General features: G+C 52.3%; 1 protein-coding gene across 2 annotated transcripts in view; it reads right to left on the reverse strand.

Moving 5' to 3' along the window:
• The window catches only part of SCAMP2 (secretory carrier membrane protein 2), a 21,510-nt gene continuing 8,003 nt past the window's right edge, over positions 1 to 13,507 (reverse strand). Inside the window, exons 2-10 of one of the 2 annotated variants that reach the window (XM_082647134.1) lie at positions 10,173 to 10,241; positions 9,636 to 9,734; positions 8,940 to 9,068; positions 7,538 to 7,655; positions 6,879 to 7,007; positions 6,028 to 6,187; positions 4,804 to 4,905; positions 1,781 to 1,898; positions 1 to 1,524 (exon numbers count right to left, since the gene is read on the reverse strand). In XM_082647134.1, the coding sequence (XP_082503260.1) occupies positions 1,390 to 1,524; positions 1,781 to 1,898; positions 4,804 to 4,905; positions 6,028 to 6,187; positions 6,879 to 7,007; positions 7,538 to 7,655; positions 8,940 to 9,068; positions 9,636 to 9,734; positions 10,173 to 10,241 (1,059 nt within the window). In that variant the 3' untranslated portion in view covers positions 1 to 1,389. The remainder of the gene's footprint in view (positions 1,525 to 1,780; positions 1,899 to 4,803; positions 4,906 to 6,027; positions 6,188 to 6,878; positions 7,008 to 7,537; positions 7,656 to 8,939; positions 9,069 to 9,635; positions 9,735 to 10,172; positions 10,242 to 13,507) is intronic. The other variant, XM_082647133.1, reaches the window with a different exon arrangement.

A 13,507-nucleotide genomic window follows, 5' to 3' on the forward strand; every position in this document is an offset into this window, starting at 1 on the left:
TGTCTTGTTTTTATTTAAGGACAAAATTGAGACATAACATATACATTTATACACGGAGAAAAAAATACCAGAAAGGAGTTTACAAAACCTTGGTCACTGCCATTATCATTCAGTGGCTCTGGGGCTGTGTAAGCTGGCAGCTTGAGGGCTGTCTCTGGGTAGCAGGTTGGCCAGCTTTTTGAGAAGTCCCCTCAGTCCACCCACCGACTCCTACCGCCTCTGGAGGACAGGGTACAGGTTTTAACCATGAACTCCTAAGCACCCATCACAGTGACACACCTCCTTGGGAATCCCCAGGACTAGTGGAAGGTGACCTAGACTCTACTTGGGAGTATGGGAGAACCCTAGAGGATTAGTCTGGAACCCTCAGAAAGGTGGCCTGTAGGATGCAGTTCTGAACTGATTCCCCCTGCCCTCCCTCTGTCATACAAGCTAGATATTGCTGATGGTGGGGGGCAGGGGTGGGGGGGGCAGAATATGAGGCCAAGGGAAAGGGCAGCTATCTCTCCGGAAGAGAAGAAATCAAAACAGACAGGACCAAATAAACCACAAGCAAACAGTCAAACCCACCTTCCTAGAAGACAGCCAAAGGCTGGCCAAGACAACTTTGGGTCGGCGTCCTCTATCCCTCTCCATCCGCAAATCCCTACCAACCCCATTGCACGTTCAGTAAGTCTAAAGAGGGAAGGGCCCCAGAGGGCACACTGGGAGGGTGCAGGGGGCCTAAAGGGCTATGAAACTGTTTGTGAGAAACATGAGGCAGGAAAAGAGGCTGGGGCAACCAGGTTAGAGGCTCTGGAAGCCCGGAGACCACTCCAGTGATCTGAGGAACAGAGTTCAGACTGCAGCTCATCTAAAGGGGAGCCCTTAGGAGGCTACCCCAGCCTGGGCAGGAAAGAAGGACAGGACTGTGGGAGCCACAGGCTGGGTCTGTGACACCAGATTCAGGCCAGGCCTGTTGGGGAAAGAGTGGAATCTCAGGACTCCAGCAGAAATAAAACTCCAGCTGGGGTGGGCCCAGGGCTGCCAGTGACCCCAAGTGTTTACATGTGTGTCTGTATGTGTGTGAGTACATGTGTGTGTATGTGTGTAGGGAGAAGAGAACTTCAGTCCCGCTGCTTCCAGAGAGACAAAAAAATCCTACCAAACCACCACCAGAGAAGGAAAGACAGCTGTTTTTTTTCCTCTTGTGTAAAAAAGTCCCTGTCCCTCCCGCCACTTTCCTCGGGTGGAAGGGAGAGCTGGTTGCTGAGGAAGGAGGAAGAGCCACGGGCAAGACCCTCCCCAGGTCTGTGCTGGGCATAGCCACTGCTTAAGGCACCCACGGAAAGTGCAGCTCAGAAGGCAGGTGAGAGAAAAGGCCAGGGCAGAGGAAGAGAGTCAGGAGGACTAATTCCCCTGGAAGGCTCCTCGGGCAGCAGATGAGGCGGCGCTGCGGAAGGTCCTGTTACTGAAGATGCCCTGGGAAAACTCCTCTTGGGCCTGCTGGAAGCTGGCCCCTGTCCGGCGGTACAGGGAGTGCACCTGCGGAAAGAGGCTGTGGTGAGAGAAGCCCCGCCCTGTGGGCCACCAGGAACCAAGTCATCCAGGTTATATTCCCAAGGGAGCCACCACAAACCCCAGCCTGCCTGACCTCCCACCCAGAACCTTGGAGGTAGCTGCTGGACCTTTGAGGACCCAGGAGGCCCAACTGCTGTAGTGGTGAACACCCCCATGGAGAAGGCAGGAGAGAGGTGCCTGCTTCCTTGGGCTTGCAGCTGGCCCAGCACCCACCACTCACCCGCTTTAGGAGGAAGAGTGAGAGCACGGCACAGAGGGTGAAGAAGCCAGCCACCACCATCATGATGATCGACACAGCCAAGTCCTGCTTCAGTATAGACAGGGCTGCGATCCAACCACTGCAAGGGAGGAAGAGGCCGTAGGGAGTGTAGTGGGATTGGGCCCCAGAGCTCCCCGTGAGGGGCTCTTCTCCAAATGGCCACTGTGTGCTGAACACCGCCCAGGCATCTCCCTGCAGAGGCCATGCCTCTGTGAAGGCCATCAGGCCCCACACTGCCCACTGGGAATCTTTGGGCCATGTGAGGTCTGGAAGGGAGGATGTGGCTGCTGTCTTCACAGTCAGGAATAGCCCTGGGTAGAGCCTTTTCCTGCTGCTCTGGGGGTTAGGGGGGACATGGAAAGCCTGGCTACTCACTCCTGAGGGCCCCCTCTCTGAGAATGAGGACCACTGGCCAACCCACTACATTCATCCTCTCACCTCAGCTCCTGCCACTGCGGCCCAGGGACAGCCCCTCTGCCTCCAGCCAGTCATGTCTCCTTCCTGAGCCCCAGTGTCCTCATCTATAAAGGGGATGTCCTCACATTTTCTGATTTTAAAACTTACTACAAAGCTATAGCTATCAAAACAGTACGGTACTGGCATCAGGACAGATGTATAGATCAACGGAATAGAATTGAGAGCCCAGAAACAAACCTATATATTATTGTCAACTGATTTTTTTTTTTTTTTTGGCCACGTGGCATGTGGGATCTTAGTTCCCCGGAAGTGTGGAGTCCCAACCACTGGACCGCCAGGGAAATCCCAATCGTCAACTGATTTTTGACAAGTATGCCAAGACCACTGAATGGGGAAAGAATGGCCTCTTCAACAAATGGTGCAGGGACAACTGGATATCCACATGCAAAACAATGACGGGGGACCCTACTTTGACCACATACAAAAATTAACTCAAACCTAATAATAACTAAAACTATTGGATTTCATCCAAATTTAAAACCTTTGTACATCAAAGGATACTATCAAGAGTGAAAAACAACACACAGAAAGGAAAAAAATTTATATCTGATAAGCAGCTACAATGCTGAATATATAAAGAACTCAACAATAGACAACCCAATTACTAAATTAGCAAACGATATGAATAGACATTTGTCCAAAGAAAATATACAAATGGCCAAACAAGCATATAAAAGATGGCCAACATCACAATCATTCAGGAAACAGCAATCAAAACCACAATGAATTACCACACTTCTCGACTGGCTATAATAGAAAAAAGGAAAAAAAAGAGGAAAATAACAAATGCTGGTGAGGATATGGAGGGACCAGAACTCTCATACATTGCTATTGGGAACGTGAAATGGTTCAGCCTCTGTGGGAAGCAGTTTGGCAGTTCCTCAATAAATTACACACAGAATTACCATATGACCCAGCAATTTCACCCCAGGATACATACCCAAAAGAACTGAAAACAGGTACTCAAAAACCTGTACACAAATGTTCACAGCAGCACTATTCACAACAGCAAAAAGGTGGAAACCCAAATGTTTATCAAGCGATGAATGGATAAACAAAATGCAGTATCTCCAAAAACAATGTAATATTATTTAGCCATAAAATGGAATGAAGTAATAACATGAACCTTGAAAACGTTATGCTAAGTGAAAGAAGCCAGGCACAAAAAGCCACATGTTGTATGATTCCATTTATATGAGATGTTCAGAATAGGCAAATCCAGAGAGACAGAAAGCAGCTCAGTGGTTGCCAGGGGCTCAGGGAACAAGGGAACGAGGGAATGAGGAGTGATTGCTTAATGGGCATGGAGTTTCCTTATGGGGTGAAGCAAATGTTTTGGAACTAGACAGTGGTGATGTTTGCACAACACTGTGAATGTACTAAATGCCACTGAATTGTACATTTTAAAATGGTTTAAGTGGTAAATAAAATGATAAATTTTATGTCATGTGTATTTTACAATCAATAACAAAAAAGGGAGGGGGGATTATATCCACCCAATGGGGGGGGGGGTTCTGAGGTGAGATGAGAAAGGCACTGGGAGGCTGGAGGCTGCAGAGCTCATCCAGGCAGGGCAGTGAGTGGCTGAGCCAGGACCAGAACTCAAGCCTTCTGGCTCCCAGTCCGGGGTATAAACAGCAGTTATTAATCACAGCCTTTTACCAGGACCTCACTTAGGGTAATGAGTAATGAAACTGGGTCACCAGTCAAAGAGAAAAGGGGCCAGATTAGAAACAGCAAGGTGAGAAGGAAGAGGGGTGGGGGGAGGGCAGCGTGCACTTGCTGAGTGCGAGCAGCGTGCACTTACAGCGTGCGAGCTGAGTCACCCCTCCCCACCACTCTGGACTTGCCAGCTCCACTGGAGGGAGGGGACCAAAATAGTACAGTCCTTCCAGGCTCAGGCTTTCAGCCAAGTGCCAGCCTGACCTTTCTGTAATGTTCCCTGCGCACTGGAGCAGAAAGGAAAACATCAGCCATTGGCTTTTCTTTTTGAGACTAATTCTGAGCTGAAGACTGCAGTAGCCAGGACACTCAAGCCAGCTGTGCTCAAGGAGAGCAGCCAGAAGGAGCCGATTCACAAGGGGCAAGGGCTCCATCTCCTGAGATGACAGGGCCTCTGCAAAAAGTCACAGCTCACAGTTTGCAAAGGCCAGGACACCCATCAGCAGCTGCCCAAACCTCAGGGCTTGTCTGGGGCCTATGAGAGTAGCACCAGCCTCTAGGAGGGCATGGCAGGAGAAAAGGAGGAGGAGGCCATCCCGGGCAGGACACAGCCCTGGTAGCCTAAGGATTCAGGCCAAGTCCACTCACAATGCCCCAGAAAGTGGTGAGCAAGGCAAGACAGTGAGTGTAGGTTACCAGTGAAGAAGTGGACGGGGGCACAAAGGCAGACCCCAGCTGACCCACCGTCCCCTCTCCCTGCCAGGGTGGAAGATGGGTCATCTGTGGGGGCTTTCTAGGAGCAGAGAAACAGGGCACAACTCCCTCTGTGCTACCCCAGCTCTCACCTGTCCCCCAAGCTAGGGATGCCGATCAACTGGATGATGTAGATCCCTATTTGACAAAAGAATACAAAGAAGAACACGAAGAAGCTGAAAGAGTTGTCAGACCTGTGGAGAGAGGGGGAAACGAGAAGTCACAAGAGGGTTTGGGGCTCATTCCTCAGCCTTCCTCACTTGCTATGACACCTTCCTCACTAGGAGCCAGGAGGTAGGATGCTAGTAGAAAGAGCTCCAGCGGGCCAGCCACACTGTCCATAAGGACACAGGCACTCACCACCATGATCAAAAAGGGCTTGCCTTCCACTGCCTTCCAATTTAAGGGGTCAGTGCTTGACTGCTTCCTCAAAGAACTAACAAAGTTGCTCACCCCAAGGACAATGTAAACAGCCTAACAGTCCATTTCCTGGAGTACTTATTTGCATTATAACAGGGAAGAAAATCTAAGCCTGTTATAAAGATGATAAATCTTTTATAATAGAACTGTAGTCCTGGGCAGAAGAAAAGGTATTTGGGGAGTAGGGAATATCAGACAAAACTGGTGTTTTGAGTACTTCCATCTCGGTGTCCTGGAGGGCAAGAATACAGAGTGCATATTCAGTGAGTGCAACCCTGCTGAGTGCATGGGAGGGTTCAGCCACTTGCCCCGCCCCCTCTTCCAGGGGCCTGCTGGGCTCTCTGTCCTGAAAGCATCAACTCTGAGGCACAGTTCTAAAGCCCTAGGGGGTTGTGAGGTGGATTCATTCATGTCCACAGAATCGACTCTAGGTCAACCGGTCAAATACTGGCACTCAGCGATGCTCATGAGTTATTGGGGAGGTGGGGGAGGAGCAGAAATGAGCATGGAGGGGTAAGCCATTGAGAGCTTATCCGAATCTGTCAGACTCTGTCTGACTATCGGAGAAGTCCCACTTCTATCAGAGAAGCACACCCTCTTCCCAGTGACTAAAATCCCACCGAACCAGACAAACTGGGAGCAGGGGGAAGGCAAGTAAGGCTCCTGATTTCCTCTCTAGGTCTCCTGTGTCTAGTCCAAGGACAGGGCCCAGAGCAGACCTCAGGTACAACTGAGGAAAACAGCTTTCCTGTCTGCTCTCACTATGGGTGGAAATGGGAAAGTGAATTTGCCCACCAATCCATTCTGCTCTAAGACTAGGATGGGGCCCCAGGGCTTATGGCCCTTGGCCTGCGACCGGGGATGCCAGCTTCACCCCTTGCCCCAGCCCCACTCACCTAAAAGCCTTGTAGACGGGTCGGTACCAACAAAGGAAGGCACAGGGGGTGAAGATCACAAACCACAAGATCGAGAGGCCAAAGTCTACTCCCTTGGAGGTGTCGACTAAGAACCAGGCCAGGCAGGCAAGCAGGTTCAAAAACAGGGTCACTGAATGCACTGGGAAAGGAGAGGGGAGAGATAGAGAGGCTTGTACCAAGGTGACTGAAGGCTTCCCCAACAAGGCAAACCACCCCCTGCAGAGGAAAAGAAGTCCAGGCTATGAGGGCAGCTGCAGAAATACTAGAGGACCTCAGTCTGTACACCGGCGGGGTTAGTTCCCAAATCCTGGTTTTCTGCAACCTTAAAACCAGGGACCAAACCAAGTTCCTAAGAGACGATGGGACAGCATAGGTATATGAGGAATGGCAGTGGAGGGGCAGATGCAGACCCAAGGGCTGACCCTTGGGGAATGAAGTCTTTCTCTCAGCAACTCTTTCCCCTGGTCCTGCACAGCCCACAATGGAGCTACAGGAAGTCTTTTATCCTCACTCCTAGGAGCTGAGGGGACTGTGGGGAGGGGAGGCCTTCACCTAAGGAGGGTCCTTTAGTGTAGTGAGCTCTGCAGGAACTCAGAAGCCTCCAGCTAGTCCCACTCTACCCGATCCATGGTCTGGACTGGCCCTTGAGGGGAGGTTCCTAGGACAGGCAGCAGACTGTAGAAGGCCAATTATGTGGGCAGAAGGCACCCCCCAGCCCAGCACTGAGAAAGGCTGGAGCCCGCCAGGGAGGAGCCGCCAGAGCAGAGATAGGGCTCTTGAGTCACAGCCCATTTCACCCTGGAGCTCAAAGGGGCAGGAACGGGACTCACACATCCAGAGATAGTAGAGCATCTTGCATATCCGCTGGTAGTCGGCAGGGATCTCGGTGGAGAAATCCTGATAGAAGCAGGGCTTGACAGGGCACCACACAGGCAGGGGCGGCCAGTTGTTCTCTCTCACTGTGTGGAAAGAGGTGAGGACGTGAGCCCAGCCTCAGCAGCAGCTTGGCGGAATGCACACACTGGCCTCATTCATGGGTCAAACCAGGGCTCCCAGAGCAGAGCCAGCAGGCGGGGCTCGGGGTCTATGGATACGGAGTGGGATGGGAAAAGGGTGATGGGACACAAATACCCATGAGCTCACTCCAAGATAATGGACCCCAAATGTACTGGGAAACACAGAGCTCAACAGCCTAAGTGATTATTTGCATTAACAACCAGACCATAAGCGCAAAGGGTCCTCATCATGAGTAAGGAATCCTGGGACCAGTGCCCCCACTCTATCTAAGAATTCTAGAGCTGGGAAGGAGTGTAGAAATAATCTATATCCATTAGGAGTACATGGCAAGTCTCCTAACCTCCACCTTACTTGGTATTCCCCAAGGCCAATGCCATTCTAAGATGAACAGGAGTTCAGCAAAGCTCCGAGGCTGCCCCAGAACAAGAGGGCTTGGGGAACTCCCTAAGCCAAGCACGGTGGCCTCCCTTACTGTGTAAGTTGGTTACAGTGCTCTGCAGCTCCCGCTCCTTGCGTTCCAGCTCAGCTGCTTTCCTGTCCAGTTCTTCCTGCTGCCGGAGCAGGCTTGCCTGGGCTGCAGAGGCCACAGCCTGGAGGGAACAGAGGAGGTGGCAGGTGGCCAGACACAAGAGACAGTGAGACAGTGTCAGCATGAGCAGAAGTCAGAGGGGCCTTGCCCCCATGCAGGGAGAGCCCAGAGTCCTAGCCCCAGGGTGTCTTGGGTACCTGAGACCACAGTAGAGAGGCCAAGGTGACCTGCCCCCTACCACCTCTATACCACCTCTGGCCCCTTAGCCATTACCAGGGCTCTTCTCTCCCCTTCATCCCTGAGCTTGAGTTAGGGTTAGGGTTATTTCCCATATTGGAGTCCAGGCAAAGTTCAGTTAAAGTGATTTCTGGAGTAACGGCAAAGGGAAAAAGACCTCACAAGAAACTAACCTACAGCCAGAAACCCAGAGACCCAACCTCACTTGAAGTGTGTGTGTGTGTGTTTGTGTGTGTGTGTGTGTGTGTGTGTGTGTGTGTGTGAAGGGGAAACAGTGCAATCCTGCCAGCAGTGCGAGGGGAAGGGAGATACTCGAGCGCAGCCTTGGGTACCCAGAGCCTTGGGGATCTATGTTTAAGCACCACCCCCCGCCCCACCCCCAGGAGCTGCCCAGAGGTCCACCCGAACTGTTACCCAGTATAACCCAGGACAGCCCTTTAGGTGTGGCCCTGCCTCGCCTGGCTTTCATGGCATGAAGAGTCCAAGCTTTCTCCCTCTCCAGGCAGAGCTGGGCCTCTGAGTGAGGCAGCTAGGATACTACACGTGAGGCTGAATACGGCTGGGCTTGGGTCTGGTGTTCCAGCCCAGGGCCCTGCTCCCCCTGTTGGGACCTGGTTCCTCCTGAAGTCTACAGTCCTCTTTAGGGAGCAGGTATCAAACAGGTCATCTCACAGGATGACAAGGCAGGCATACCTGTACATACGTAGCTACACGCGTGCGCTCTCTCTCCAAAAGGCGTTCTCCAAAGAGCTAAGGCTACCTTCAGGAGGTAAACTTCAAGCAGTGGGGGCGGAAGAATTGACCACCCGAGACCACGTGGAGGGGCTTAGCCTCCTCTCCCAAGTCTGCAACTTCAGCTGAGTAGGACCAGGTCCCTACGGCCCACCACCCCGCCGAACAGCAAAGTCACCCCTGCCCCTAAGCCTTGCCTCACCTCCACAGGGTTCTAGGGCCATGGGTGGGGCTCAAGGGCCCAGGCAGGGCAGAACGTTCAGAGCAAGTCCAGTCAGACGGTAGGGGCAGCCTGGGGCCCGCTAGAGTCCACAGCCCAGCTTGGGCGGGCTCCAGGGGCCTTGCCCTCACTCTTGCTCATCTATACTTTGCCTACCTTCGGAAGGTTTCGCATGTAGCTGTCTCTGAGAATACTATCTCCTCCTAGTAGCATCTGCCTCTCTGAGAGCTCGCTCACTGCCAGGAATCTGGTAGGCAGGAACTTGCTGGCCTGTCTAAGCAGGAGCTGCAACATACAACTCCACTGTGGGCCATACTCACCGGGGGCAGTGAGGAGCGTGGGGTAGGGCAGTGAGGCATGGAGGGGAGTGTCGGGCACAAAGCAGAAAGATTCACAGTATTTGGTGAAGGGACAAAGGAAAACAGGAAGGTGGGCGGGAATAAATGAGGTTAAAAAAAAAAAAGGAGGAGGAGAGAGAGAGAGGAAGGGAGGGAGAGAAGAGAGATTCTGGGCCCTGTGTAAGAGAGAACAAACCAAAGGCCCAAGGAGGATGTGGAATGGCACAACAGGATCAAATGCTCTCTCTGACACCAAGGACCCTGGCCTGGTGAGTAGAGCTTATTTTGGGTGGTGGAAGTAGGGTGGGGGAGAGGATATTGGGAGACGATATAGGTTGGCAGAGCAGACTCTCCATCTGCAAGTGACCAACTTCCAAGAGATGATCCAAAGGGCCCTGAAAGGGAAGCCAGGGATGAAAGCCCTCTGCCCACCCCTCAATCTCAGGGCTCAGCTACTGGTCTGGGTGTGTCCCTTTCTGGAAAGGAGCGGTCACAGGGATCCTGTCAACAGTACCTGGGGGGTTGGCTGTGTTGGCTCCACTGAGGGCTGGAGAACTGCCGGCTGCGAGGGCCCGGGGTGCTGTGTGACAGGAACCGTTGTCGCCGCATTTGTCTGCACGGGGCAGATCAGAGGACGGAGGTGAGTGGGCCTCCACTAGTTGGCCATGTGGGGACAAACCCACAGCAGGGTGAGTGATATGCCCCTGCCTGTGAGGGGCACTCCCTCTGGGCCTTCCCTGGGCCTCCTTCTGCAGCTTCTTGGACAACGAGCCTCAGGCTCTGGACGATGTGATGCCTAACCCAGACCCTTGCTGGATCCAGAGCTCCCCAGCATCGCCTGGCCCTGTTCTGGGAGGGGCCCAGATCACGGACCCCAGGGGGAGAATGGATGAGTTCCTCATCCTTACCCCACCCCCCTGAGTTCACATTAGGACTGTCCCTTTGAGGATTGCAGCTATTCTGTCTCTGTCTCTGCCAAGTCTCCTTACCCCAGAGACGCCAGCACCACCCAGAGGACCCAGGGACTCAGAAAGAGGGCATGCTCACCAACCTCGGAGAAGGGGTTGAATTCAGCCAGGCCTCCTTGTGGCGTACTGGTCAGCTGGGTCACAGAGGGATCCTGAGAAGGTGAAAAAGAGCCATTAGACGCTAGGGAAAAGGGAGAACCTTGGTGAGGCAGAGGGAGATCACCATCTCTTGGTCCCTCCCAGGGACACCTGGCTGAAGTAAGGCTGCTGATGGCCCTTCCTAGTGCCCTGGAAAGCCTCTCCCGAAGGCTCCTGTGCCCAGCCTCTGCCACACCACAGCTGCAATCGCTTTTCCCTTTCTGGAAAAGGAGCGGTTCAGCCCAGATGACTTCCCGGAAGAGACCCAGAGCAAGGTCTACACTCTGAGGCATGGGAATAGACACCACACAAGTTCCTATTAGTGCCCTTTAGAAATTCAAAACGGTTAGGGAATTCCCTGGCACTCCAGTGGTTGGGACTTGGCGCTTTCACTGCCGGGGCCCGGGTTCAAGCCAGTGAACTAAGATCGGGGAACTAAGATCCCACAAGCCACACAGCACAGCCAAAAAAAAAAAAAAAAAAAAACAAAGAAAACAAAGAAATTTAAAATGGTTTATAGTATTTACCTCCAGGGAGGGTTTGTTTTTTTTTTTTTGGAGGGGAAGCAGGTGGGGGAGGCGGGTAAGTGAGGTGGTGTGGATGGATATGTACTTTTCACTTTCTAACCTCTCTGTACTGTTTTATTTATTATTTTACAGAAAACATTTATTCCTCTTATTTTTTAAAGGACAGTTTAAGATTCTGGAACAAAAACATGCTGCTGGCTGCCAGTGCTAATTTTATTAAATCATGCACACTTGCTAGGAATACAGATATGAAGGACGCAGATGAAAAGCCAAGAAATTGTTTTGGGTTTTTTTTTTTTCCAGATTCTTTTCAGAAAATGCAAAAATGTCCTCAGAACACAGCCTTTTCCCGAGTTTTCAATCTTCCCTTTCCCATCTGATCTCTGCCGAGGCCAACCCTTCATGCTGAGGGCCTCACGCAGGGATCTCCGCCACCCTCTCCACCAGAGCAGCTTCTGTGCTGGCCTGAGGCTGGGCTGTCTTCATCCTGCCCCTCACCCAACAGAGCTCCTGTACACTCCCTCCCCTTCCCCATACAAAATAGCATGGGGCTCAGGTCCAGCTGGACAGAGATGCCTCTGAGGGAAACAGCTGCCACCAGACTCTGCCAAGGTCCCCGTTATAAGGCCTCACCTAGGCTCCCCTGTCTGTACACCTCACCCCTAGTCCCTCACTACTGGTCCGGATGCTCCTGTCCTTCATGCCCAGCTTCCCCTCCAGCAGGAAGCCTCCATATATTGGATTCTTAAACACAACATTAACAACAGACAGACCCTCAGAAAACCACCCCTCAATTTTTAGATGTGGAAACGGATATTCGCCACAGTGCAGTACTTGTCCTAGGTCTCAAAATGGGAGCTGGCTCGCTATTCTGAACATTTATAGAGCCACGGGTCAGCACTGAACATACCTTTTTCACACACACTAACTTCCTACCAAGGCCGTCAGCTCCTAGAAGGTGAGACTGTGTCTGCAGGGCCCCAGGGCCTAGCCCAGCCCCAACTCACTTCCCATCTCTGGATGGTCCTTGTCCTCTGCACCTCACCCAGTCTCCTCTGCAAAGAGGCAGTGTGGCTGTGTCCTTTCTGCTGGACACCATCCCTGCCTGGTGGCTCCTGCAACTTGGACAAAGTGACAAGGTGAGGCCTGAGAGGCCACCTGAAGTTGGCGAACTGGCCTTGAGGTTGTTGGCTGAACATCTAGCAGATTTATCCCAGAATTACTGAGCTGCCTTCCTGCATGAAAGATCTGGGGCTCAGTATCTGTTCCCCTTTCAGACTCTACAGACATCAAGCCACAGCAGAGAAAGTGAGCTGAAGTCACTGAAATCAGATCCACTGTCCAAGGAACTTGAGTCTGTCACTACAGGACAAGGACAGCAGGGCAGCTCTGGCAGCAGTTTCAGGAGCCAGCGTACACGCCTGGCTGTGGTACGCATGTTTAATAGGCAGCCTCCAGAGCCATGAAGAGATGTCATTTCCTTTACCAAGGTCAGCCAGAAGAGGATTCTGGGAGGCAGGGGGACTGACTACCCTATCCATAGTGACCCCTCCTCCTTTCTCTAAAATCTTAAAAAAATCGGCCCTGGACCCTCACCAGGCTCACCACAAACAAATCCTGTCTCCTCTAGCAGGCTATAAACTCTGTAACCAGGTGTTTCTGGATCTAGTTCCTATTTCTGGCTCCCCAGTGCTTGGTGAAGAGAGCCTGATGCAAGCAGAAGCTCAGGTAATGTCTGAGAATAAGTGCTAGATGCTGCAGGCCCTCCTCTGCTTTCTCCAGGAGCTACTGCCCAAATGCTAGGGCACACAGAAGGGGAGGGCCACTTGCATCACAGCAGCAGCCCTGGGGCCCAGAGGCACCTTGCCTGGGAAAAGGAGCCTGGAACACTCTGGCAGACATGGGTACTTTCCACCTGAGGAGACCTAGGCTCTTTCTGAAAGATGTATATGGCTTCAAGAGAGGCTGAGGCCTGGTGAGAGAGGGAGGGAAGAAGAGGGACAGCCAAGGGAGCAGACATTTACTGAGTGTCTACCATGTGCCAGGCTCATCACACAGTGATGCTACTGTGGAATTCTAGTCATCCCAGAACTGGCCACTGTGTCAAGCCACCAGAAAAGAAGGTTCTACCAGGTTCTTTTTCAACCTGGTTCCTCGACAGAATTAAGCCCCACTGCCCCATGGCATCCACTGTCTGCAGTGACTTGACTTCTCTCCTGCACATCTAGAACAGTCCTGGTTATGTTCTATCCTTGGGAGAATGGAGAAAACACTAGCTCCACTCAGCTTCTGTGTTCCACAGCCCAGCTGAGCAGCACTGGCTGAGAAAAGCTACAACGCACCTCCTCATTCAACCTCACAACCATCCTGTTGTGAGGGGAAGTTCCCAGCTCAGAGAGAGGAAGTAGCTCATCCAAGACCTCAGGGACTGTAGTGGCTGAGCCAGATTTTGTTTTTGTTAGTTAGTTAGTTAGTTATGGTCGCGTTGGGGCTTTCTCTAGTTGTGGCGAGCGGGGGCTACTCTTTGTTGTGGTGCACAGGCTTCTCATTGCAGTGGCTTCTCTTGTTGTGGAGCACGGGCTCTAGGGGCGCGATTCAGTAGTTGTGACTCAAGGGCTCTAGAGCACAGGCTCAGTAGTTGTGGCACACAGGCTTAGTTGCTCCGCGGCATGTGGGATCTTCCCAGACCAGGGCTCGAACCCGTGTCCCCTGCATTGGCAGGCGGATTCTTAACTACTGCGCCACCAGGGAAG

Source organism: Grampus griseus (assembly GCF_964374135.1).
Source record: "Grampus griseus genome assembly, chromosome: 2".
In the NCBI taxonomy this organism is placed as follows: Eukaryota; Metazoa; Chordata; class Mammalia; order Artiodactyla; family Delphinidae; genus Grampus; species Grampus griseus.